Source organism: Arvicanthis niloticus, chromosome 9 (genome assembly GCF_011762505.2).
Source record: "Arvicanthis niloticus isolate mArvNil1 chromosome 9, mArvNil1.pat.X, whole genome shotgun sequence".
Classification (NCBI taxonomy): Eukaryota; Metazoa; Chordata; class Mammalia; order Rodentia; family Muridae; genus Arvicanthis; species Arvicanthis niloticus.
This window is the reverse complement of record NC_047666.1, coordinates 57,862,540-57,889,648: the sequence shown is the minus strand read 5'-3', so window position 1 is coordinate 57,889,648 and position 27,109 is coordinate 57,862,540. Positions and strand designations below refer to the sequence as shown.

General features: G+C 37.9%; 1 protein-coding gene across 18 annotated transcripts in view; it reads left to right on the top strand.

Annotated features, from left to right (window-relative positions):
• Wnk1 (WNK lysine deficient protein kinase 1) overlaps positions 1 to 27,109 on the top strand; it is a 124,255-nt gene that overhangs the window by 85,477 nt on the left and 11,669 nt on the right. For 8 of the 18 annotated variants that reach the window (XM_034511982.2, XM_034511981.2, XM_076940444.1 and 5 more), the window contains exons 10-25: positions 5,796 to 5,921; positions 8,088 to 8,549; positions 9,373 to 9,654; positions 10,349 to 10,446; positions 10,550 to 10,712; positions 11,286 to 11,402; positions 11,751 to 11,924; positions 12,125 to 12,182; positions 12,285 to 12,407; positions 12,909 to 14,353; positions 16,068 to 16,139; positions 18,191 to 18,274; positions 19,610 to 19,670; positions 22,744 to 22,808; positions 24,268 to 24,929; positions 25,887 to 26,089. In XM_034511982.2, the coding sequence (XP_034367873.1) occupies positions 5,796 to 5,921; positions 8,088 to 8,549; positions 9,373 to 9,654; positions 10,349 to 10,446; positions 10,550 to 10,712; positions 11,286 to 11,402; positions 11,751 to 11,924; positions 12,125 to 12,182; positions 12,285 to 12,407; positions 12,909 to 14,353; positions 16,068 to 16,139; positions 18,191 to 18,274; positions 19,610 to 19,670; positions 22,744 to 22,808; positions 24,268 to 24,929; positions 25,887 to 26,089 (4,195 nt within the window). The remainder of the gene's footprint in view (positions 1 to 5,795; positions 5,922 to 8,087; positions 8,550 to 9,372; positions 9,655 to 10,348; positions 10,447 to 10,549; positions 10,713 to 11,285; positions 11,403 to 11,750; positions 11,925 to 12,124; positions 12,183 to 12,284; positions 12,408 to 12,908; positions 14,354 to 16,067; positions 16,140 to 18,190; positions 18,275 to 19,609; positions 19,671 to 22,743; positions 22,809 to 24,267; positions 24,930 to 25,886; positions 26,090 to 27,109) is intronic. The other 10 variants (XM_034511988.2, XM_076940448.1, XM_034511985.2 and 7 more) reach the window with 7 other exon arrangements.

The following is a 27,109-nucleotide window of genomic DNA, read 5'->3' as shown; positions in this document are numbered from 1 at the left end:
TGTGAAAACAAGCCACCAATGTAGAAGAGAAAAAGCTCCTCTGCTTCCTTAAATTCATCCATTCTGGTAGCCAAGTCTGGTAGCCGATGATGCAATCTGTTGGATAACAAAACTGTAACTATTTAGGGAAAAGCTCACTATTATAGAAATCTTGGCTTCTAGTAGCTAAGGATTGCTGTGGGGGCAGGAAGGCTTATCATTTTTCTTCAAAAACTGTTCCATGTTCTAGTAAATAATCTCCTATGCTAATACAAGCAATGTTATTTAAACTAAGTGAATCTGTCTGTCTCTCTCTCTCACACACACACACACACACCCCTCTACACCCCTACACCCCTACCTGAAAACAGAAGGGAGATTTCTTGGGAAAAAGATTTCTACAGAAGGAGGGAGGAAAAGAAAGGTTAATAGTGAAAATGACTGAAAATATGAAACTGTCAGAATAAATAGAAATAAATTTGAACAATCTTAAAAAAAAATAAATGAGAAAGTGCTAAATAATTCCAGTAGTTAAGAAAATGCAGTGATATTACCATTAAAATTAATTTTTCTTTTGTCTTTATTTTAGATACTTCAGCACATTTTAAGTTGACTAGAATCAAAATTATGAAGACAGTTTATATAAAAGGTGTATGTAGTCTAGTATATTTTACTTTTCTAGAATTTCAGATATTAAGGAAGTGAAAAATAATTAAAATTCAAGCTTTATCAGGTTTTTTGTTTTGGGAGGGGTTGGTTTTTTGTTTTTTTTGTTTTTTTTGTTTTTGTTTTTTTGAGTTTTTTTGTTTTATTAAATCAGTTAGTGCAGTGGATATGAAGTTGTTAACCTCAGCATTCAGGAGGAAGAGGCTGGTGGATATCTGAAAGTTTGAGGCAGTCTGGTCTACAGACCAAGTTCTGTTGACACAGAGAAACCCCCGTCTCAAAAAAAAAAGAAAAAAGAAAAAAGGAAACTGTTATCTGTTACTAGGTTTTATGCATGCAAAGAAGAAAAAGACCTATATCTTGTTGGTAACAGTTTCCTTACAATAAGGAAAGAGGCACACCTTATCTGAATTTAGTTTTTGTTTATCTGTGGCTTTTTGGAACATAGTAAATGATAAGTGTTTTCCCATAGTTTTTTGTTGTTGTTGTTGTTTTCCTTTGATTTCATCAAGAGTTATGATGGGGAGGCTAGATATGGATAGGCCTCAGCAGTTGAAAGAGCTTAATGGTCTTCTGAAGATTAAGTTCAGTTCTCATGTCAGGTGGCTTACAACTCCCTGTAACTCCAGCTCTAGGGCATCCACCAACCTCTTCTGGCCGTTTTAGTCACCTGCCCACACATGTATACACTTGTATGGAGATATACAGAAATAAAAGTAAGCTTTAAAATGGTGTGCTTTATATTAATGTGGTGCCTCCTAATCTTTATATCTATAAAGAAGGTTGTGAGAAAGATAAATATATCTTCCATAAAAGCATGTACAAAGCCTTCAGATATTCATACTCTTCTGTTCAACCTGAGGGTTGTGTTCATTTATAGTTTCATGCAACTATGCTCTACCAGTCAATAAAAGCCATTTGAACTGGTTTTCACGAGGCAAGTCTAAGCAAAGCATAATTTTAGTAATCACTATTTGGCTGATATATTGGTTATTAGCCAATGTGAATGTGCAGAAGCAGATGAGATATCCTTTTGGCTTACCAAATGTACCAGTTCTCAAAAACAGTACTCTAAGGGTATTATTGACATACCTGTCAGTTATCTTAAATGAGGAATAGTAAGTTCATTTAAAAAACAAAAAAAGTTTTTTTTTTTTTTTTTTTTAAATATTCCTTTACTCCTCAACATTCCCAACTAAACAGTTTTGTCTATTTTCTGACAATGAGTTAAGATGGACTAGCCATGATTGGCTCTGAGGGAACCTAAATAATGTGATCATATGATAAAATGTTTATGTAAAGGTAGACATCATTCTTTCCATTTTACTGATGGGAAAGCTAAAATCTGGAGAAGTTTGGAAAAACTTTCTCAAACATACAGACAGCTTCTAAGAGGTAAGAATACTTAAATCTTACTCCACAGCTCACCATTTCACTGCTGCCCTGTTGTGTTTCTAAAAGGCAGAAAAAGATGTTTTCCTGGTTGGAAGGGGTATATCAAGAAGGTTTTTGGAAGAGATATGTTGGGCCCCAGTTAGTTATAAGTCAGACTTTGGTATAAGAATAAAGCATATTCCAGGCCAAGGGTGGAAGGATTGCAATTTAGACCATATAAAAGGAACAACATTAGAAAAGTATGGGACAGATAAAAGAAACCTTCAGTTTGGTTTAAGGTAGATCTTTTCTATTTTAACATTTTCTTCCATTTGTGTGTGTGTGTGTGTGTGTGTGTGTGTGTGTGTGTGCGTGTGTGTGTACATGTTTCACACACGTCTTTGAGTTAGCTTAATCCAATTTTAATTAATTAGAAGATAGATTTGTTAAGGAATACCTTCAGGAAAGAATTGACAGTCAAAATTTTTATGTGAGCCTTGATTCTTAATGGGAATGGGAGAGCCACAGGAAATACCATATGCCCAAAGGTTTTTCCTCAGATTTCTCAAATTTATTTGTTGCTGGTGAATTGCTGGGTATGATAGTACATACATGTAATGTGCGCATTCCAGATGCTGTGGCAGGAAGATTATGGGTTTGTCCAGCCAGAGGTATAAAGAGAGTTGAAGACCAGCCTAGACTTTTATATGGTGATAACCCTATCTCAGAAAAAAAAAACAAACAAAACTACATTATAGAAACCTTTCTCAGTTACCAAGCTCTCTCTCTCCTTTATTTTGAACAACTAGAAAACAACTTATAAAATAGAATAAAACAAGTGAAAAAATATGCTGAGCCAGCTAGATGGCTCAGTGGACAAAAGGCCCACGCCACCAAAGCATGATGGCCTGATTTTGATCCTACTTAATATTTTCTCAAGTTCTGTATTATTTGTTTAAAGATTACTTTAGGAGCTCATACCAAGGTTACATGAGTGTAAATTTATATTTTAAAATGTCACAAAACAAAAATACACAGAACTAATACTGTGACATTTGAAGTTCAGCTACAGGTAAAAGTGCTTGCTAAACGAACTTTATTACCTGCGTTCATATCTATGAAACGGGAACGCACATAAAAGTTGAACACAGTAGCACAAGTAATCCCAGTGTACCTATCAGAAATGGCATGAATATATTCAATGAACATGTGTGTTCACACATACACACGGAGGTATGCACATTCTTTTAAAGTGTTGTGGGTAAGGGGATTTACAGTGTTATACCAGAAAACTACCAAAGGACCTGTAATACAACTCTGGTAAAAATAAAGGTGCTTATGTGTCTTACATTTGAAAAGTATGAGGCTATGGTTTAGTTTTCAAATTAGTATTTTTATATGCCTACCATCTTACTTAGCTATATTTAAGCTATAATTCAATGAGTTAGGTAATTATAGAGAATTTTTTTATATTCCTTAAAATATAAATAGGTGTAAATTGGCCAGAATGGTCTCCTGGTTTGGGGGTTTCTTTTAGTAAAAGAAGTAAGGAAATTGTCTAATGTTCTAGATATGCCATAGAATTGGAGATACATGCCCCCATGCCCACCTACACTATTTTCTCAGCAAAGTTTTTAATTGAATCACCATTCATTAGTTATGCTTGTTTTGAAAGTTGGAATGAGCTGTGTATATCAAGACACATGCCTAAAGTACAGTCCTGGTAGGAATACATAGAGTAGCAGCATTGAGGAAATGCAGACTCTGAAGTTCTTGGGGCTTTTGGGTCAACCATCCTAGCCTAATTGGCAAGCCCCAAGTCCCAGTGAGAGACATCTTCTAAGAAATAATACCTTTGGATTCCATACATGTGCTCACACACATGTATTTACATCTACATGTGTATGATATACCTTTATATAAATACCTTTTATGTAAAGAGAATTTTCATTTCATTAAACACTTGTAAAGGACTGCTAAGATGATCTAAAACAGGTAAAGGCAATTGCTGCCGTTTGTGAACACCTGAGTTCAATCTCTGGAATCCTCATTGTAGAAAAGCCTGCCTTATCATTTCCACATGGTTCTGTGGCAGGCACACATACAAAAAAATAAATGTTAAAGGTTGGGTGGTGTTTTTTTGTTTGTTTGTTTGTTTTTTGTTTTTGTTGTTTTGGGTTTTTTTTCCTGTTTTTCAAGACAGGGTTTCTCTGTGTAGCCCTGGCTGTCCTGGAACTCACTCTGTAGACCAGGCTGTCCTGGAACTCAGAAATCCGCCTGCCTCTGCCTCCCAAGTGCTGGGATTAAAGGCGTGCACCACCACTGCCCGGCAGTTGGGTGTTTCTTATGTTCAGAGATAACTTGCCCAAGAAAGGTCCTGAGTTCAATCCTTAGTATCATCAAACAAAAATAAACTTCTCAGGAATGGTTGAGTAAGACTAGTGTATTTTGGTGCTTTTAAAATTTGGTAGTTTTAATTGGAAGATACAAAATAATTTTGTAAGAACAAAGATATTTCCAGATATATAAAAATCCAAGGTGATTATCTACATAACTGAATAAATAGCATACCTTTATACAGGTAGCAGCCAAATAATTGTACTGGATATATCAAGACAAAGGTTTTGTGCTGGCTACTTTTACTTCAACTTAACACAAGCTAGAGTCATCAAGTAGGAGGGAGTTTCTATTGAGAAACTGCTTCTTTAAAATCCAGCTGTAGGCAAGCCTGTAGGGCATTTGCACTGTCTTAGTTAGTAATTGATGTAGTAGGGCACAGCCTGTGGTGGCTGCTGTCAGCCCTGGGCTGCTAGTGCTGGCTTCTGTTAAGAAAGCAGGCTGGGCAAGCCAGTAAGCAGAGCACTTCCATGGCCTCTGCATCAGCTCCTGACTCAGGTTCCCGCCCTGTTTGAGTTCCCTGTCCTGACTTCCTTCAAATGTAGACAGTGATATGGAAGTGTAAACTAAACCCTTTCCTCCCAAATTGCTTTTGGTCATAGTATTTGATCACAACAGTAGTTGACCCTAAATAAGACAGGGTTATTAGTTGAAATATATTTAAGTACTTCACCACCACCCCCCCAAAAAAACCCTACCGAAATGTTAATTAGTAACATCATTGGCTATAGGTTTGTTTTTACTTTGTTTCAACCAAAAATAAAAATGGGAAAACTGAGAAAACCCATAGTGGCCGCCTGTTGAGAATAAATAGAAATAGTAGCATTTACATTTAACTTTAAAAACGTGTGTGTTTGTGTGTGTGTGTGTGTGTGTGTGTGTTTTACTTTTGTGTTAGTGTTTAAAAACTGAAAGATTGTATGTCTCTCAGTGCCCATGGAGGCCAGAAGAAAGCATTGGATTAGTTCGTTTTATAGTCTTAATGTCATTCCTGTAGCCTGTGTTTAAAAGCCAACAGCTGCTGAGGGTGATAGAGCTTGCCTGCAGTTCCTATGGTGACAGGGGCAGGCAGACTCTGTGAGTTCCACAGCTATGTTATATTACCTTGTCCTTGGGGGAGGGGGGCCACTTTAACTTAGGCAGCATAGCAAAATCTCTCTCTGAAAAAATCTGAAACATGGGCTGGAGAGATGGCTCAGCAGTTAAGAGCACTAACTGCTCTTCCAAAGGACCTGAGTTCAATTCCCAGCAACCACATGGTGGCTCACAACCATCTGTAATGGGATCTGAAGCCCTCCTCTGGTGTGTCTGAAGAGAACAATGGTAAATACATGAATCTTTTTTAAAAAATCTGAAACATTGTATTTTATTCTTAACAGCAGGGAATACAGCCAACTGCTCCTCCTCAACAGGCAGTACAGTATTCACTTTCACAAGCAGCATCTTCCAGTGAAGGCACTACTGCCCAGCCAGTTAGTCAGCCTCAAGTGTCAGCTGGAACACAGGTAAACTCAAATTTCTGAAGAGAAGTACCTTGTCCCTTCCTTACAGGTTTTACCTTCTCTTCAAAAGTGAAGGATCTGTTAAAATGGAATAGAAATCATAGCCATCATACACCTGTATTTATTGTAAATCAGTATATGCTGATGACAATGTGAAATATGAAATAATAGGTTTATAGGTATAAAGTAGTTACAAGTATTGAAATTAATGGGTTAGATGGAGATGCTTTGGTAACTTAACCTGTGGCATTCTCTAGAAATGTGTCAGCTGTATCCAGATATTCCAGATTTACCACTATGTTTTATTTCCATGTAAACTTCAGTATTTTCTCCCTCACAGCCTACAGATACTAATCATTGTATTAATTAGCTTCTCATTACTAACAAATAAGTAGAAAATGATTGTAAGAAAGGAATCTTTTTTCTTCTTGTGTAGTTTCCGAGGTTTCAGTCCATCCATGATTGGCAGGCTGTATTGCTTTTAGGCCTGTAGCAAGGGATGGAATAAGGGTTATGCTATAAGAAACTATTTACCATATGGTCACCAAGGAACATAGAAAAGAGGTTAAAGCCAAATATATCTTTCAAAGCCCTACCTACCCATTACCTATAACTAAACCCCACCCTCCACAGTTCCTCTGCTTTTTAGTCCATTCAAGGTATGAATTCATCAGAGGTCAGAATCCTTATGATCTAGTTGTCTCTGGAAATGCTCTCGGAGACATACTGAAGAGACATATATTACTAATCTCCTACTTTATTCTTTTTTATTGCATTTTAAAAGATGTATGTATGTATGAGTACACGGTTGCTCTCTACAGACACACCAGAAGAGGACACTGGATCCCATTACAGATGGTTGTGAGCAGATGTGGTACAGATGTGGTTGCTGGGAATTGAACTGAAAGAACCTCTGGAAGAGCAGTCAGTGCTCTTGACCACTGAGCCATTTCTCCAGTCCTCCTACTTTATTCCTAAATCCAATTAAAGTTGACAGCCAGGATTACCCATTACAAGATGGGAATGTTGACACATCTGAGATTCCTCAGGCAGGTGGTTAAAAAGTTCAAGCTATACCTACCCACCTACTCACACACAGCCCCACAAGCTCCCCAATCTCCTCCCCACCCCTCTCGCCAAAAAACAAACCTTTGTGGATTTTTGTTTTATTTGTTTGGAGGATTATTTTGGTTGTTCTTCGGTGGTGGTGGTGGTGGTGGTGGTGGTTTTTTCTAGTCACTTGGAATGTACCCTGTAGAAAGTTATTCTTATGAATAACCTTTATCATCTTCATTTATGTATCATATATGTGTAAATTAATTTTATGATAATATATTTAATGATATATGATAATAATTTAATGATAATGTATTATCATATCTTAGAATTAAAACAGTATCAACTGTGGATGCACTATTGTTTTATTTACCACAAAGTAAATACTAACACAGCCTTCTAATTTCTACATATATCCCAATTTCTCAGATGTTAAATAGTGGATAACACCCTAGAATCAGTGAATTGTGTTAATTATACCCATTTTTATAGAGCTGTTTCATATTTTAAAAGCTGAGATGTAATACTGGTGAAATCTAGTCCCACGGCAAAGAAATTTATGTTTAATTACTATAATAGCTGTCAGAGATTAGGTTATAGCAAACATGCCAGTGGATTATGGCGTGTGAAACATATGCACACATACGGTAATGCTGCTAAAAAAAAAAAAACAAACAGAAAACTGTGTGTTGTTGTACATATCTGGAATCTTAGCACTTGGGAGGTGGGGGCAGGAGAACCTAGAATTTTAAGTCCAGTCTAGACCAAAGTAAGCTCTAGGAAAGCCTCAGCTATATAGTGATACTCAAAATCAAAATAATAAAAAGGAAAGGAGAGAGGGAGAAATCCTTGCTTGTGAAAAGGCCCTATTTTTATTGCCAACAATTAAACACTACCATATTTTTCTACAACAAAATGTTTGGAGATGTTAGACACTTTATTAGTATATTTGTTTTTCCTGTTCTTTTTAATTCTTATGTGGCTTGTTAATTTATACTAATGTATTCAGGGTTTTGGTTTTCTTCTTCTTGGCTAATATATAAATCTTGCTTTTGGCAGCTTTGCTTTAAAAAAAAAAAAAAAGTCTTGTTTTGTTTTTCTTTACCTTCCCAGCTTCCAGTTTCCCAGACAGTACCAACTGTCCAAGGTGAACCTCACATCCCAGTTTCAACACAACCCTCAGTTGTTCCAGTCCACTCTGGTGCTCATTTCCTTCCTATGGGACAGCCAATTCCTACTTCTTTACTCCCACAGTATCCTGTCTCTCAAATTCCCATATCGACTCCTCATGTGTCCACGGTGCAGACAGGTTTCTCATCTGTTCCTATAACAATGGCTGCTGGCATTAATCAGCCTCTGCTCACCTTGGCTTCATCTGCTACAGCATCTTCAATCCCAGGGGGATCAACTGTAGTTCCTAATCAGCTTCCAACCCTTCTGCAGCCTGTGAATCAGCTGCAGAGTCAGGTTCACCCACAGATCCTACAGCCAACAACAGTTCAGTCCATGGGAATACCAGCTAACCTTGGACAAGCTGCTGAGGGTCCACTTCCCTCTGGAGATGTTCTGTACCAGGTATTGTGTTAGCCAGCAAATCAGAGGCCATTAGAGTGTTTGATTTTAATGGAAGATCATTAAGAACTTGAGAATTGTACTAGTTGAGTGTCAGTAACAATAACAAATCTAAACTAGAAAAAATAAAAGTAGCAAAATTCTTTAAAAAAAAAAAAAAAAAGGAAGTCTGGGCATAGTAGTGTGTGCCTTTGATCCCAAGGCTTGTTGGGTAGAGGCTAGTAGCAGATCTCTGTAAGTTCAAGGCTAGCCTATTCTAGGTCAGCCAGGGCTATATAGTAAGTCCCTGTCTCAAAAAACCTAATGGGATAATGTTATCAAATGATTTCTTACATGACATGACTTAGAAGAAAAGTTAACTCAGTATTCACAGTAAGCTAGATAACCCTGGATGTATGGTTAGTAAAATCTACCAGGCTGCTCCTTTATAGATAGATGAGTAAAGAGAGCAGGCATCGTGGTACTAACAGAAAGTTCAGGGTTTAGATTTAGAGGGTTTCCATGAGATAATATGACTGATACCTGGGAATTTTTTTTTGCATTCTTTCATGTAAGATTGTTGTAGATCCTTTCTGTGAGGAATTAATTCCCTAAGTTCTACATTGTTTGTCTCTACAAGGGGAAATTAGGCAGTTTAAAGTATGATTGAAAGAGTGCCACCCTCTAGGATAACTGCCAGTTCATTTTGAAAATGATCTTTAAATTATTAGAAAGTGGGACACTGTCCTTTGCTTTGTGCTTTTTTCCCCCTCCGCCTCCTCGTCTACTGATTTGCTAATTTGATGTTCCAACCTGCACTAACTCACCTTCCTCGTTTCTGTCACAGGGCTTCCCATCTCGACTGCCACCACAATACCCAGGAGATTCAAATATTGCTCCCTCTTCCAACGTGGCTTCTGTTTGCATCCATTCTACAGTCCTAGCCCCTCCTATGCCGACAGAAGCATTGGCCACCCAAGGTTACTTTCCTACAGTAGTGCAGCCTTATGTGGAATCAACTCCTTTGGTTCCTATGGGCAGTGTAGGAGGCCAGGTTCAAGTGTCCCAACCAGCAGTGAGTTTAACGCAACAACCCCCCACTACATCCTCCCAGCAAGCAGTTCTGGAGGTAAATGGAATTACTGCATGTTTATATAGAAAACATCTATGAACATGGGATTAAAATAGCAAAGGAAAAACAGGCTCCCCTTATTTAAAACACATTTGGAGACTGTTAAACTAACTTCTAAATGACTTTGTCTTACAGCAGAGTGAAATGCCAATGTGGGGGCCTTGTTGCCACTGGCTGTTCTGTTGGGAAGTGAGTTTGCCTTAGAGAAGATTAACACTATTAGCACTTCACTTCTCTAGCTAGTGCATTAGCCATTGTTCTTCCACAGACTTTTGCCATTAGCAGTTTATAAGAGTATCTTATCTTGCTGTGCTCCCAGCAGTCAGTTTTGTCCTACTAGGATACAATTCTGAATTCATCTCTGCACTTTGCTCTACCTGTCCTATTGCACACTCTGTTAAGATGCTGGCTGCATGGCAAATTGTAGTTTCACAATGCCTAGCAAATAGGTTGGCTGACTTCACACCAACAGTCTACTAGAAACTAGCAACTTTCAAAATGTAAGCACACTGTTTTTAGATTTTGAATATTAAGAATTACTAGTAGCTTCACTGCTTCTAGGAATTATAGCGGGGTAACAAGAAAAAGAAAAGGGAATGTCTTAGGATTGTTGGATGATTATTTCATATATATATATATGCATGCATGCCTGCCTGCCTGCCAAGAGTTGAATTATCCTTTCAATCCACAGAGTACTCAGGGAGTCTCTCAGGCTGCTCCTCCAGAACAAACTTCAATAACACAGTCACAACCTACTCAGCCTGTTCCATTGGTTTCCTCTGTAGACAGGTAAGTAAACTAAAACACTCCTTTGAGTAGTAGACAGGATGATATGAAACTTCAGAATAATAGACCTTTAAATCTTACTATACATGATTTTCCCCCCTCAAAGTGCACATTCAGACGTTGCTTCCGGTATGAGTGATGGCAACGAGAATGCTCCGTCATCCAGTGGGAGGCATGAAGGGAGGACAACAAAACGTCATTGTCGAAAATCTGTGAGAAGTCGCTCTCGGCATGAAAAGACTTCTCGCCCGAAACTGAGGATTTTAAATGTAAATATTGATTTGTGACTTTTGTTTTGTTTAAAGAGTTTTAGCACTTTTAGTTTTAGAAATCATGAGATCTAAACCACTCACTTCGTTAAAATAAAAATACCTTATCTTTATGTATAATTTTATAGCAACTTTTTATTTAATATATACACAATCTCTTTTAATTGAATATCACATTTCTTTTTGTTGCACCTAGCTAGGTTGCACCTAGATCTATAGAGTCTTAACTAGTAGAAAAAAAAGACTAGGTGCTTTTGCTAATGGAAGATGAAAGGAGCTCAAGGGCTAAGATCTTCTCACAAATGTCTTTAGCCAGTTGAAGATTCAAGGAATGGCCGAGGGCGGTGGCACACGCCTTTAATCTTTGACAGGGAGAGGTAGGCAGATCTCTGAGTTCCAGGATAGCTACACAGAGAATCTCTCTCTCTCTCTCTCTCTCTCTCTCTCTCTCTCTCTCTCTCTCTCTCTCTCTCTCTCTCTCTCATACACACACACACACATATTCAAGGAATTTCAAGATGACTTCTCAAATTCTGTAATAAATCAGAATATGAATTATCTTTCTCTTTTTAGGTTTCAAATAAAGGAGACCGAGTAGTAGAATGTCAGTTGGAGACTCATAATCGGAAAATGGTTACATTTAAATTTGACCTAGATGGTGACAACCCTGAAGAGATAGCAACAATTATGGTATGTCTCCATTTGGAATTCCACATTTTTCCATAGTATTTAGTCTTAAGTACATGTTCTAGGTAACCATGTAGTATTTTGTCATTCACTTTCATTTTGACAATAAATTATAATTCCTGTTTTAAAACTAGCATACCCAACCCATGATTATGTGATTTAGAGATAGCTTTTGTCTAAGATGTAGCTGTGTATGTGTTCAGTGTCTTATAAAGGAAAGTATTTTAAATACCAAGTACATAGTACAGCTGATGTACAGATTGAAGTCATAAAAAATGAAATAGTAGTTGAATGAATTGGATAGTAAAGCTTAAAAATGTACTAATAAGATTGATATCCTGTTTCTTATAGGTGAACAATGACTTCATTCTAGCAATAGAGAGAGAGTCTTTTGTGGCTCAGGTGCGGGAAATTATTGAAAAGGCAGATGAAATGTTAAGTGAGGATGTCAGTGTGGAGCCTGAGGGTGACCAGGGATTGGAGAGTCTGCAAGGAAAGGATGACTATGGCTTTGCAGGTTCTCAGGTAAGTTCACCATACCTATAGTTAGTTCTATTTATTTAAAATAGTTGTCTACTGCTTACTTTGCGAAGCAGAATATCCACTGATAACATATTACCCTTGTGACTGAGAATGAACATTTATGTTCTCATCAAATGTGACAATTTGCTTTGCATAATCATGGAGGTTGCATTTGAGAAGAGTTTTACTTTTGCTTATTGTAGAAATTAGAAGGAGAGTTCAAGCAACCAATTGCTGTATCTTCCATGCCACAACAAATAGGTAAGCTTTTTTTGACAATGAGTTGTGTGTGCTGGTAATGAAATCTCGAGGCTTTATTCATTTACAAAATATATATGAATTTCAATGATTTGTTTTGTTCAGGTGTTCCTACCAGTTCTTTAACACAAGTTGTTCATTCTGCTGGAAGACGGTTTATAGTGAGTCCTGTACCAGAAAGTAGGTTACGAGAATCGAAAGTTTTCACCAATGAAATATCAGATCCAGGTAAGAATGATTCAGCCATGCTTTAGTAAATCTCACAGCATCTCTGATATGTTGGAAGCTTGATGAAGCTATAATTCATGATTAAATAAAAAGTAGAAAATTAAAAGTAATAATAAAGTAACAGAAGAGGGAAATAAATTATAATAGAGAGTGTTGAAATAAAATTTAGAGTTGGACATGACACAAGCATAAGATTTCGTTGCTCAGGAGACAGGGAAGGGGGGTGGTGAGGAGTTTGAGGTCAGCCTGGGTGGCTGTGTGACACTCTTGTCTTCAAAAAGAAAAAAAAAAAAGAAAGAAAGAAAAAAATAAGACAGCAGACCATAAAGGACCAGGTGTGCTAAATAGAACCTATACAATAGTGTGTTTCTGTATTTAGAGATAAGTTTTTTGTTTTCAGGTTAGACTTATGTTTGATGGTTTTCAAGATTATGTACTCATAAGCTACCTTACTAGGTCATACTACTACTTTACTGTTTTTATTTTTGTTTTCTTTTCTAGTTGTGGCCTCTACATCTCAGGGCCCTGGAATGAACTTATCTCATTCTGCTTCATCCCTCAGTCTCCAGCAGGCCTTTTCTGAACTGAAACATGGTCAGATTACCGAAGGACCCAATACAGCACCTCCAAATTTTAATCACACAGGACCAACATTTTCTCCCTTTTTGGCTAGTATTGCTGGTGTCCAAACTGTAGCAGCATCCACACCATCAGTATCAGTCCCTATAACAAGCAGCCCTCTTAATGACATTTCCACATCAGTGATGCAGTCTGAGGCTGCACTGCCCACTGAAAAAGTCATTGCAGGAGTTACCACCAGCACAGGTGTGGTAGCTTCAGGTGGTCTCACCACGTTGTCTGTGTCTGAGTCACCAACACCTTCCAGTGCAGTTTCAAGTTCTACAGTACCTGCAGTGGTCACTGTGTCTACAACATCCCAGCCAGTTCAGGCTTCCATGTCTGGAAGCATTGCTTCTAGTACAGGCAGCTTTCCTTCTGGAACATTTTCCACAACTACAGCTACTACAGTGGGTAGCGTGGTGGCCCCAAATGCTAAGCCTCCAACTATATTATTGCAACAGGTAGCAAGTAATACTGCTGGGGTAGCCATAGTGACATCAGTCTCTACTACCACTCCATTCCCAGGCATGGCTTCACAGCCATCCCTTCCACTTAGTAGCAGCACCTCTGCTCCTACTCTAGCTGAAACAGTGGTGGTTAGTGCACACTCACTAGACAAGGCATCTCACAGTAGTACAGCAGGATTGGGTTTGTCCTTTTGTGCACCATCCTCTTCTTCCTCCTCTGGAACAGCAGTGTCTAGTTCTGTTTCTCAGCCTGGCATGGTTCATCCTTTAGTCATCTCATCAGCTATAGCTTCTACACCTGTCCTCTCCCAACCAGCAGTACCTACTTCTACACCTTTATTACCCCAAGTACCTAATATTCCACCCTTGGTACAACCTGTTGCTAATGTGCCTGCTGTACAGCAAACACTTATTCATAGTCAGCCTCAACCAGCTCTGCTTCCCAACCAGCCTCACACACACTGTCCTGAAATGGATGCTGATACCCAATCCAAAGCTCCTGGGATCGATGATATAAAGACTCTGGAGGAAAAGCTGAGATCTCTCTTTAGTGAACACAGCTCATCTGGAACTCAGCATACTTCTGTCTCTCTAGAGACACCTTTAGTAGTAGAGACGATTACCACACCGGGCATCCCTACCACTGCTGTAGTACCAAGTAAACTCATGACTTCCACTACAAGTACTTGCTTGCCACCAACCAATTTACCATTAGGAGTAGCTGGCATGCCAGTTATGCCAGTGGGCACACCTGGGCAGGTTTCTACCCCAAGCACACATGCTTCAGCCCCAGTCAGCACTGCAACAGGAGCAAAACCGGGAACAACTCCCCCAAAGCCATCTTTAACTAAGACTGTGGTAAGATTCATCATAAAATGACTAAATAAATATGACTACTTTTATTTCCTCCCCTCCCTTAGTAATTACATATTTTCATCTGAGTCTTGCAAGTCATGAAGGTTCTTGGCATATAAACTCGTCACTCAGTGACAGCAGTTTTAGATATAAGTACAGTTAACACAAGAATGTTCTCTTCATTAAATGTGGCTAGACTTTTAGGTTATGTTGAATAATTTTCTTAGAATGTAGAATTATCAGGTAAAATAAATAATGGTCAAGTAAAATTCCCCTGGGTCTTCGGCTTCATGTCTATTATTCCAGCACTTGAAGACAGAAACAGTTACAATTTCCAGGAGAGCCTGGGCACTACAATGAGTTCAAGGCCAGCCTTGACTATAAAATGAGGCTTTGGTTCAAAAAAAAAAAAAAAAAGAAAGAAAGAAAGAAAAGAAAAAAAGAAAAAAGAAGAGAAGGGCCCAGCATTTAAGAGCACACACTGCTTTCAGAGAACCCATGTGTAGGAGACTAATAACCACACCACCTATAAGGGATTTGACCTCTTCTGGCTTCTGCAGGCAACTGCATTCAGAATGCGCAAACCCCCACAAAGACATACATAGATATAAATAGTTTAACAATATAAATCTCTGTTTAAAAGAAGGAAAGTTTTTTTTCTACTGGATTCATAGATATTAAAGAATTCTATATCCCAAAAGGAAACAAAATGTATCTACCAACAAGGAAATAGTTTATCATCTTTTAGTTGAAAATGAATATTCCTTATTGTAGATTCCATAAAATTTGGAGTTAATAAAAAGTTGAAGCTGGGCTGGAGAGATTGTTCAGTGGTTAACTTCTAGAGGTCCTGAGTTCAATTCCTAACAACCACATGTTGGCTCATAGCCATCTGTAATGGGGTCTCATGCCCTCTTCTGATGTGTCTGAAGAGAGCGACAATGTACTGGTACACATTAAATAAGTAAATAAATCAATAAGTAAATAAAGTTGAAAGTTGATAAAAGTTTTAATAATGGAAGAGGAAATATCATTCTAGAAATCAAATAACTAGAATGTATTTAATTATGCTGTTGCAGAGTTCCTCTCATTCTGATATCTTCATCCTCTTTCTTTCTGCAATAATATAATTTTATGCCTTTGTTATCAATCTTGACCCTTGATTATTTCTAAATCTGCTTGTTTTCTTTGAAATGTCTTATTTTTCTTATATGAGCAGCTTCAAAAAATTGTTGATGGGTTTTTTTTTTTTTTTTTTTTTTTTTTTTTTTTTTTTTTTTTTTTTGGCACTTTATGCCTGATGCTCACCAAAGTCAGGAGAGGGCATCAGATCCCCCAGAACTAGATTTTTGAGCCTCTATGTCGATTCTAGGAACAAAATTTGAGTCCTCTGCAAGAGCAGCCAGTGCTCTTAACTGCTAAGCTATCTCTTCAGTCCCTAACTGTACCTCTTATCTACTTAAGGAATTTGTTCCTTTTATTTCCTTTTTCATTGTATTTTATTGTTTCTTTCATAGTTGTTTCATTGTAACTGTCGTAATAGTGTCTTTGGATATGTTGTCCTTTAAGACAGACTGAAGAATGTAACGTAAATGATAGAAGTATGCCATAAGTAGACACATTTTAGTGTCATTCTTCAGCTTTCGAATTAATTTTCTTAGTAAATATATTTTACCAATGGTAGCTCATGCATTTGAATTTTCCTTCATTGTTATAGGTGCCGTCAGTGGGTCCTGATACTGTACCCTGTGAACAGCTACCACCTTTTCCCGGACCTTCTCTAATTCAGGTGCCACTAACTTAACAAATTATTTTCTATGCCCCTGCTTTTCTTCACTAAGTTTGTGTAAATTCTCCATTGCATTATTTATTTTGGCTTCCAGCTCATTTTGGCTCTGAATTAGTAATAGCATTCTTTTAAACTATATATTTGGCAGGCCTGCCATGATGGCACATACCTTTAATCCCAATATCCAAGTGGGTCTGCTAGTTTCAGGCCATCCAGGGCTATATAGTGAGACCCTGCCTCAAACAAATAAGTAAATAATAAACTGTATCTAGCCATACTTGTCAAATGATGAGCTCTGGATTCCAATGAGACACCCTGCCTCAATATATAAGGTGGAAAGCAACCAAAGAACACACTTGATAATAACCTCAAGCTTCTGCACACATAATGTATGTAAGTGCTGCCCACCACAGCACCGCAGGCACACACAAATAAACTGACTTTGAAAGTTTAATAAAAAAAAAAAAAAAAGTAGGTTGGCCTATATATAGCAAGACCATTCCCAGTGGGAAAAGGGTGGAAACCACATGGGTAACTGGAACAGCTTTCCTTTGGGGCTTACAAGCTTTTCCTTATGGATTTTATCATTTTTTTTTTCATTAGTGAAATAGTTGAAGTACAGCATGGTCATACTTACAGTATTTAAGTTACTTTTCCTACGAATGTTACCAATACATTTAATTGCATTCTCATCAAGAAAGCAGTTCTGAATCCCTTGTAAACATGAAAAAGCTTCTGACATAAAACAGCAAATAAATTTGAAATGATACTTGTAATTCATTTTTAAATTATGTTTAAGAAAAGCATGACAAATTGCTTACATGAGAAGCCCAGTATGCATTTATTCTTACGTATTTGATCCTGTTTTTCAATAGAACATGATAGGATAAGGAGTCTTAACTCTTAACAGAAAATAGACTCTACTAGCCAAACCATAAAAGGTTTAGGAGAAAAGGATGTGTAATGATAAAGCTTATAATTAGGAATGTATTCTTTTAGCCTGGTTCTTGGAAATATGTATTCAGAGGCCTGGCACCATTCACTTGAATCCAGAAATTTGAAACTAAGCTGGGAAGCATAGCAAGACACAAGTCAGCCTCTAGATTTCTGAGGGAAGGTAAAAGTATAATGAAAAATGTGTGAAGTTACTGGATAAAAGCCTGCTTACAGAAAAGAAAAACAAGGTTAGATAGAAGCAGGATTAGAGTGTAGTAAAGGTATTTGAGATGTACACTAGTGGTACATAGAACCTCCTTGATGCTGTTAATGAACAAAAGTAAGTACACATCTTAAGAGCTGAAGCAAAGAAAAATATCTCCTGATAGTGACAGGATGTATTAATGTTATCTCTTATTTAGAGAGCAGTTCTCAGAAAGATGTATGAAGGCCGAGAAAGAGCCAGACATAGCAGTAAAAGGACTCAGGAGACTGAGCCAGGAAGATCACTGCAAGTTGAAGGATAGCCTGATACACAGGAGAAAAAAAAAAAAAAAAAGCCCAAAAACTATAGAGAATGGATGTAAGCTGGGCAGTGGTGGTGCACGCCTTTAATCCCAGCAGGGGCAGAGACAGGTGGATTTCTGAGTTCGAGGCCAGCCTGGTCTACAGAGTGAGTTCCAGGACAGCCAAAGCTATACAGAGAAGCCCTATCTTGAGAGAGGGGGGGTGTGGGGGGGAGAGGGAGGAAAAAGAAGGAGGAGGAGGAGGGAAGGAAGGAAAGGAAGGAAGGAGGAGGATGTATAATCTAACAGTAGATTCTGATAGACTTTACAGAATGTATTTTCATATAGAAAACAGTAAAATCACTAACATTAAACATAGAAGATAAAATGATTCTGAAACTACAAAAGCATAAATGTACTTGAATTTCCTAAGGATATATAGACTGACAACTTGATAGATGATATTACTACATTATACTGACTTCATATTCAGTATTTCAACAAATGTTGTGATCTAAAGCATAAAATGATTTATTCTGTATAAATTAGTTATATAGTGACTCTGAAGGTGCTAAACAATTTACAGCAATTTAACTGTTTTTTGCTTAGTCCCAGCAACCACTAGAAGATCTTGATGCTCAGTTGAGAAGAACACTTAGTCCAGAGACTATTACAGTGACATCTGCAGTTGGTGTAAGTTTTTAAAGCTGTGATTTAATAAATAAAAAATAAAATTTAAAAGAAAAAAAAAAAAACCCTCTTCAAATTGTTTTCTAGCACAAACTGTAATCTAGATGATTTTTATCTTAATTCCTATTCAGAGCCCTTATCAACAGAATGACACAGATTAATGAAAGAGATGCTTGTTGTGTTTTATTTCTTTACCTCTCAGCAAATTATATTGTAGCTCAAGCTTACCAATTTTGTGCTTTGGCTTTGGAAGAGGTTAAACCCCTGTGAAAATATTTTTATTAAAACTACCGTCCAGCCAGTGGTAGTGCACATCTATCTCTGAGTTCAAGGCCAACCTGGTCTACAGAGCAAATTTCAGGACAGCCAAGGCTACACAGAGAAACTCTGTCTTGACAAACAAAAAGATCTAGTTTACAGCCAGGCACTGATGGCACAAGCCTTTAAATCCCAGCACTCAGGAGGCAGAGGCAGGTGGATTCCTGAATTCAAGGCCAGCCTGGTCTACAGAGTGAGTTCCAAGACAGCCAGGGCTACACAGAGAAACCCTGCTTCAAAAAAAAAAACTTTTTCCCCAATAAATATCTAAGCTATACTGTTTAAATATCCTGTGAGAGGCACTGGAAAGATGACTTAGCAATCAAGTATATTTGCTGCTCTTGGAGAAGACCGAACTCTAGGAGAAAACAGAATTCTTGGAAAGTTCAGTTCCCGGTACCCCTACTCTAGCAGCTCACAGTTACTTGTAATTCAACCTTCAGGGAATCTAATGCATTTTTCTGGCCTCTCCTGGCATCTGTACACATATACATAAATAAAAATAATTTTAATCTTCTTTTTTTTTTTTTTTTTCTTCCCGAAAACTAAGAGAATGGGGCTGAAGATGTCTCGGGGGTTAAGAGCACCGACTACTCTTCCAGAGGTCCTGAGTTTAATTCCTAGCAACCACATGGTGGCTCACAACCATCTGTAGTGGGATCTGATACCCTCTTTTGGTGTGTCTGAGGACAGCTACAGTGTACTCATATACATACAACAAATAAATTTAAAAAAAAAAAAAAAAAAAAGCTAAGAGAACAGTAGTAAAGAGTTAAGGTTCAGTGTTTTGTTTTGTTTTTTTGTTTTGTTTTGTTTTGTTTTTTCCCCTAAAAGCTGCCTTTCTATATCAAACCTTTAGGTTGTAAAAGAAAAAAGGAAAGGGGGGAAAAAAACCCAGTATTTCTTCATATATACTATCGCTCCCATTTTACATAGATGAGATGAAAGGTAACAAAACAAAACTTGTCAGAATGATTAAAACTGAAGATTCTATGGTATCTGTGTGTATGTGTTTTGCAGCCTTTGTCTACGGTGTCTTCAACAACAGTTACAGAAGCAGGAACTCAGCTTCAAAAGGATGGTGAGATGCCTCCTTTATCCTTTCGTTTTATTGAACCCAATTGTACCTGTAAATGATAATACAATTTACAATTTAAAAGATACATTGTTGCACTTTTGACTTATATATAAGAACATTTATATGGTTTCATGACTGAAGAACATTGCTAACTAATTTCTAAAGTAGGAAATATTAGTAGACTCATGAAACTTGAATGATTATATTAGGGTAAAGAGGTACATGCAATAAACATTGTGTGGTTTTATAAAATGAGATTCTTTGTTATTATCAAAAAATTTACAATTTACAAGCCCAGGTGTGGTGGTGTGCCCCAGCAGGGAAAAGATAGTTTTGAGTAGAAGACCATACTGAGAAACATAGCTAAAGCAAGCTTAGCTACATAGCTAGCTGTACACTGTCTCAAGTAGGGAAAAGGCTAAGAGTAGTCAATTTACAGGTAACTATTAAGATTTGTAACACTGACTATATAGAAATATAGTTTATCTGGAAAAGCCTGGACATAACATTTGTTTATTGGTAAAAATTTAAGGTATTTAATTTATCAGTTTAGACATTATAATTTTTATTTTCAAAGCAATTACCTTCTGAATTGGCTCTCATTAAAAACAGTAGAAATGAGTACAACAGTATAAAAAGTCTAGAAATGAACAAAGTACTTCTGGGCTGGGAATAAAATCTACAGGCGCAAATCCTTGGGTTCAGTCTACATCACTTGTGGCTTGGGAGTGTGTGTGACAGGGTGTGCCAAATAAAAGAAAATACAAGCACTAGGTCTAATCCCAGAACTCAGAAAGCTAAGGCAGGAGGATTGCCATTAGTTGCAAGCCAGTATGGGATACAGTGTCAGACCTTGTCTCAGAAACAAAACAGGGAAACGTGTAAAATCTGAAAAGCTGGCTTTTTAAACCAGTAAAGTTTGTTTTTTTGCACACAGGGTGTCTACATAGCCCTGACTATCCTGAAACTCACTATGTAGACAAGGCTGACCTCAACTCACAGAGATCCTCCTGCCTCTGCCTCTGCCTCTGCCTCTGCCTCTGCCTCTGCCTCTGCCTCTGCCTCTGCCTCTGCCTCTGCCTCTGCCTCTGCCTCTGCCTCTGCCTCTGCCTCTGCCTCTGCCTCTGCCTCTGCCTCTGCCTCTGCCTCTGCCTCTGCCTCTGCCTCTGCCTCTGCCTCTGCCTCTGCCTCTGCCTCTGCCTCTGCCTCTGCCTCTGCCTCTGCCTCTGCCTCTGCCTCTGCCTCTGCCTCTGCCTCTGCCTCTGCCTCTGCCTCTGCCTCTGCCTCTGCCTCTGCCTCTGCCTCTGCCTCTGCCTCTGCCTCTGCCTCTGCCTCTGCCTCTGCCTCTGCCTCTGCCTCTGCCTCTGCCTCTGCCTCTGCCTCTGCCTCTGCCTCTGCCTCTGCCTCTGCTGCTGGGATTAAAGGTGTGCACTATCCACTATCACACATGGCAAGATAAGAAATTTTGATAAATGGTTTGGTCAATTAATATAGTCATCTTTATAATGCCAAGATGAACAGTAGTTTTAGACCAAGGTAAAATTCTAAGTAAATCACAGATGAAACATCATAAAATATTGTAAAAATGATAAAGTTATATGTATGAAAGTACAGTAAGCCTATTTTTTATATAATTAAGGCACACTAAAAATAATAAAACCTCCTGAACTAATTAAGCATAATATTTATCTTCTCCCCCTGCCCTACCCTCCCACCCCTAATATCTAGAGCAGAGGCTAGGACCATTTGGGGCTTTTTGTTTGGTTTTGTTTTTTTAGAAAGGGTCCCATGTAGCCTAGGGTACCCTGCAACTTACTATGTAGCTAAAGATTAGCTGAACTCCTGATTCTTAACATTCAGAGTGTAAGAATTATTGATGTGTGCTACCATGCCCAACTGAAACTTTTTTGTAAAGGCCAGATGCTGAGATTATGGCTTTTCAAGTCACACAGTCTGTTAAGTCTTCTGTTATACCCAGCCTTACAGCAACTAATAATAGTAAGTAGATGAGCGTGGCTATGTGCAAAATAAATGTATTTCTAAAAATGGTCAAAACCAAACTTTGTCCCACTAGTCACAGATTTTACTAATACAGTGAAACAGGTTACTAATAAGTTTGGTGTACAACCCAGAGTAGGCAGCAGTAGTCTTAGATTAAGTTTTAAAAACAAGAATAGGAAAATATTTTTTTAAAGGGGGTTATTGAGACAGGGTTTCTCTGTACATCTCTGTAACTTGGTCTATAGACCAGGCTGGCCTTGAACTGAAATCTACCTGCTTCTGTCTCTCAAGTGCTGGGATTAAAGGCATGCACTATGAAAATACATAATAACAAAAATATAAAAGTTATAAGCAGTTGGATTTCTCGGCCTCATGGAAAAAGCCTCTGGCAATGGGGTTAGTAACATCTATCAAAGTTGGAGTGTGTAGATCTAAACTATTTTCTCAGACAACTTTAAAAATAGGAAGAAAGGTGATGGTTGCATAGGCAGAAGCTAAGCCTGTCAACTTGAGTTTAAGACTCACAAGCTGCGAGAATAGAACCAACTGCCACAAGTTGACATCCTGACCTCTACACACATTCTGGAGAATACAAGTATGCACACATGTACACATATAAGATAAATAAATGTAATTTTCTTTGTATGTACATGTGTGTGTGTGTTTAAAGACAAAAAAATTGATATTGCCTAGTGATTTGACTCAAGGTTTAATGCCACACAAGCCTGACAACCTTTCTATTGCCAGGATCTACCCTGTATAGAGAACTAACTCCTGAAAGTTGTCTTCTGCCATTGTACTGTGCTGTTGTACATGCAAGCATACTCACATACACACATCATAAAGTAACCATAGCAATAATGAAAAATTTAAAAACAAATATTATGTAGATGATTGCACACTTGTAATTTTGTACATACTTGGGAAACTGACACAGAAAGATAAGTTTGTTGTCTAAGGGTAGGAAAGGATTCTTTAATGTCACATTACTTGTGAAATTGCAAAAAAAAAAAAAAAAAAAACTATAAAGAGATGTTAATTTGCTTTTGTCTTCCTGCTTCTTGTTTCTCTCAAGGCACAGAAGGTCATGTCACAGCAACTAGTTCAGGAGCTGGTGTTGTTAAGATGGGGCGATTTCAGGTAAGATGATCATTTTCTTTGCCTCTTTTGGGGACAGGGTATACAATAAAAAATGACTAGCCAAACTTGGTGGCATGGGCTATGATTCTAGATACTTGTTTGAGAACTTGAGCAGGAGGGCATTCAGTTCAGAGCATTCCTGGGGCTACAGAGTAAGTTCAAGTCCAGACTTTTAACTTAGTAAAATCTTTGCTCAAAATTAAAAAGTAAAAAGAAGGCTAGGATATACTATACTCAGTGCTAAGACACTTAAGTAGTATATTCAAGACCCTCAATTCAATCTCCACCAAAAAGAGAAATATATCATATACATATTTGGGACATAATTATCAATCTAATGATGTATTTTATATACCATTTTGTAGCTCTTTTGTTTACTTCTCACAAACCATTACTGCTAATTAAAGAAAATGCAAACTTGTATTTTCTTCTACCTACCCTTTAATAGCTGGCTATAGCTTCTCTATATGATCTTTTCTAGATCCCTTTTTCCGATAGCCATTTAGTTTACATAGACATTTTTTTGTTCCTTGTTGTAATTTTCCAACGCACTAAGGAAAATAATAGCAAACATCTAAAAATATCTTTTATATTTAGGATATTTTTCTTAGGATTCAGCCCTCAAGTGAAGTCAGCCTCAAGTGATACAACATCTTATTTCCCAACTTGATCCAACCAGTGAGAAATTTTGGCCCTGACTACATATAAAACCATTTTAACAACCACTTTCATTTTTTGGGATAGTCCTTGGAGTTGGACATGCTAGGTGATTTTTTTTTTTCTTTTATTCACAAAGTTTCTAAGAGTTTGAAATAGGCTGGATTTATATGATGAACATGGCATGGATGATCTTACTATTGATTCTAACATGTGAAATTTGTTGGATATAATCTATTCATAAGAAACATTCAAAATCCTCTATCCTGTTATTTATAATTTGACTGAGACATGAATTTGTGTAATATCACATGAGGGGTAAAAATGAATCATTTAGTCAGCAGCCACTGAGAATATGCATCTCAATACTGATGCATGTTCTCTGTAATAGGTGTCCGCTTTACTTCACAATGATCAAAGAGACTAAGTGAAGAAATTCCACAAGTTCACTGGAAAATAAGTTGATCCTACTTTCTCCTTCATCCCCTGCCCCTCCTGGCCTCCTTCCCTCTTTAAGCTAGGCTTTCCAGCTTAGGAGATATATATATATATATATCACACACACACTTTTGTTTGGCTTTGGGTTTTTTTTGTTGTTGTTGTTGTTTGTTCATTTTGTTTTTGAGAAAAGGTTTCACTATGTAGCCTTGGCTGGCTTGGAACTTTTTATATAGGCCACATTGAACTTAAAGGAGATCTGCCTGCCTCTACCTCTGGAGTGCTTCGATTAAAGGTGTGCACCACCACCCCAGCCAGGGACATCATTTTTTAATTATACTTCATTCTCTTTTTTTTTCATCAGGTTTCAGTTACAGTGGATGATGCCCAGAAAGAGCATAACAATAGGTCAGAAGATACAAAGTCAGTCCATTTTGAATCTAGCACGTCAGAGTCATCAGTTCTTTCGAGTAGTAGTCCAGAGAGTACCCTGGTAAAGCCAGAGCCTAATGGAATTACTATCTCTGGCATCTCCTTAGATGTGCCAGACAGCACCCACAAAACACCTACCCCAGAAGCAAAGTCAGAAGCAGGGCAGCCTACCAAGGTTGGACGTTTTCAGGTGACAACCACAGCCAACAAAGTGGGTCGTTTCTCTGTTTCAAGAACTGAAGATAAGGTCACAGAGCTCAAAAAAGAGGGACCAGTGACCTCTCCTCCTTTCAGAGATTCAGAACAAACTGTTATTCCTGCTGTGATACCAAAGAAGGAGAAGCCTGAGCTGGCAGAACCTTCCCATCTGAATGGGCCTTCTTCAGACCTGGAGGCTGCCTTTCTAAGTAGGGGTACAGAGGACGGCTCAGGTAGTCCACACTCTCCCCCTCACCTGTGTTCAAAGAGCCTTCCCATCCAGAATCTAAGTCAAAGCCTTAGTAATTCGTTCAACTCCTCTTACATGAGTAGTGACAATGAGTCTGACATTGAAGATGAAGACTTAAGGTTAGAACTGCGACGACTACGAGAAAAGTAAGTAATTTTTTTCATGTAAAATAGTGTTAGTATCTCACCTGGTATTAATAGCTTTTCAATACAGATGCTAATTTCACATCCCTTTTGAACAGAAAGTGATACACAAAAGCTAAATTTACCAGATACATTATTCATTGGGTTGTCCTGTACTCATCAGGACCCATGGCATTTCTACTTTGGGGATATTATTAAATTATTTTTTATTATGGTACCTTTAAAAAAAGTTGTTTTTATATATAAGTGTTTTGCCTGCATATATGTATATGCATCATGTGCATGCCTGGTGCCCATGGAGGACAAAAGACAATATCATTCTCTGGACCTAGAGTTACAGATGGTTGTTGGCTGTGATGTGGTGCTGCCAACTGAACCCAGGTCCTCTTCAAGAAGAGAAAGTGCTCTTAACTGCTAAACCATCTTTCTAGCTCTGTTAATAGCTAACAATGTTTTGTTTTGTTTTGTTTTGTTTGTTTTTCGAGACAGGGTTTCTCTGTGTAGCCCTGGCTATCCTGGAACTCACTCCATAGACCAGGCTGGCCTCGAACTCAGAAATCCATCTGCCTCTGCCTCCCAAGTGTTGGGATTAAAGGTGTGCGCCACCACTACCCAGCTGTCACTAACAACTCTTGGTTGGTTGTTAGTCTCTAACATGAATCTAGTAATAGCACTACAGTATGCAGTTGTGATTGGTTTTGCTAATTGTCACTTGGGTCACAGTAGCATTTTTACCCACCCTTTTTGTCTGTAGCATGCTATCATTTAGGCTAGGTACTTGCTAGAATGTGTAATAGAGACGAGCAAAAATGAATTGTCAAACTAAAATCTCATAGCACATTTAGCAAAAGGATTCATAGCTGTCTAAACACTTGAATGCAGGTTAAGAATATGTTTTAACTCTTACTTCAACAATGATGGTTATATTCTTTCTTATCTATGTTTGGTTATCTTTTGTAGACATCTTAAAGAGATTCAGGACCTGCAGAGTCGCCAGAAGCATGAGATTGAATCTTTGTATACTAAACTGGGCAAGGTTCCCCCTGCTGTCATTATTCCCCCAGCTGCTCCTCTGTCAGGGAGAAGAAGGAGACCTACTAAAAGCAAAGGCAGCAAGTCTAGTCGCAGCAGCTCATTGGGCAATAAAAGCCCACAGCTTTCAGGTACAAAGCCCTGGGCTCTCAAGTCAGTCATCTTGTATTTCTGTATTCCACTGTGTGTAACTACTAAACATTGGTTAACTTCTATTGCATTGTAAGGTGTTTGACTTTCTAATATTCTTTCTTCTTTGACTTTTCTATCTCTGGTATATTTGGAACCACTGTTGACACTAAGAAGTAGGCTTTTTTTTTTTTTAATGTAATCAGTGTTATTATCTATCTTACTAACAATCTTTATGATTATTCTTCAGGATAAACATTTAGTTCTATCAATCCATACAATGCAACATTTGATCAGATCCTTATGCATTCTCTGTGTAGTAAACTAAACATTCCTTTTTTTTTTTAATTTATGTATTTTATTCCATGTGCATTGGTGTTTTGCCTGCATATGTGTCTGTGTAGGTTGTCAGGTCTCCTGGAACTGGAGTTAGAGATGGTTGTGAGTGGCCCTGTGGGTGCTGGGAGTTGAACCCAGGTCCTCTGGAAGAGCAGGTAGTGTTCCTAACCACTGGGCCACTTCTCTAAACTCATGATTCTCTCTCTGTTTCTTTCTTTCTTTCTTTCTTTCTTTCTTTCTTTCTTTCTTTCTTTCTTTCTTTCAAGATATATTTATTATACTTATATGAGTACACTGTAGATTTTTTTTTAGACAACCAGAAGGCAATGGATCCCATTACAGGTGGTTGTGAGCCACCATGTGGTTGCTGGGAATTGAACTCAGGACCTATGGAAGAGCAGGCAGTGCTCTTCTGTGCCATCTCTCCAGCTCCTTTTTCTTTTTAAAATGTCTGTGAATTGACCATAATTGCATAAACTTAATGTAGCTGTCAGAGACTTGGGTGTGCCTAAGTGGTAATACCCTAAATGAAGCTTTGCATCTCATGTATCTGTCTTAGAATAAAGAACTTGATGGTGACTCTAATCAAAGATAGGAAATCATAACTTTTCATAATAGACTATATCTATTTTAATAGGATAGAAAGTTTTGTCCTTGTTGAAATTGTGTAGTATATGACAGCT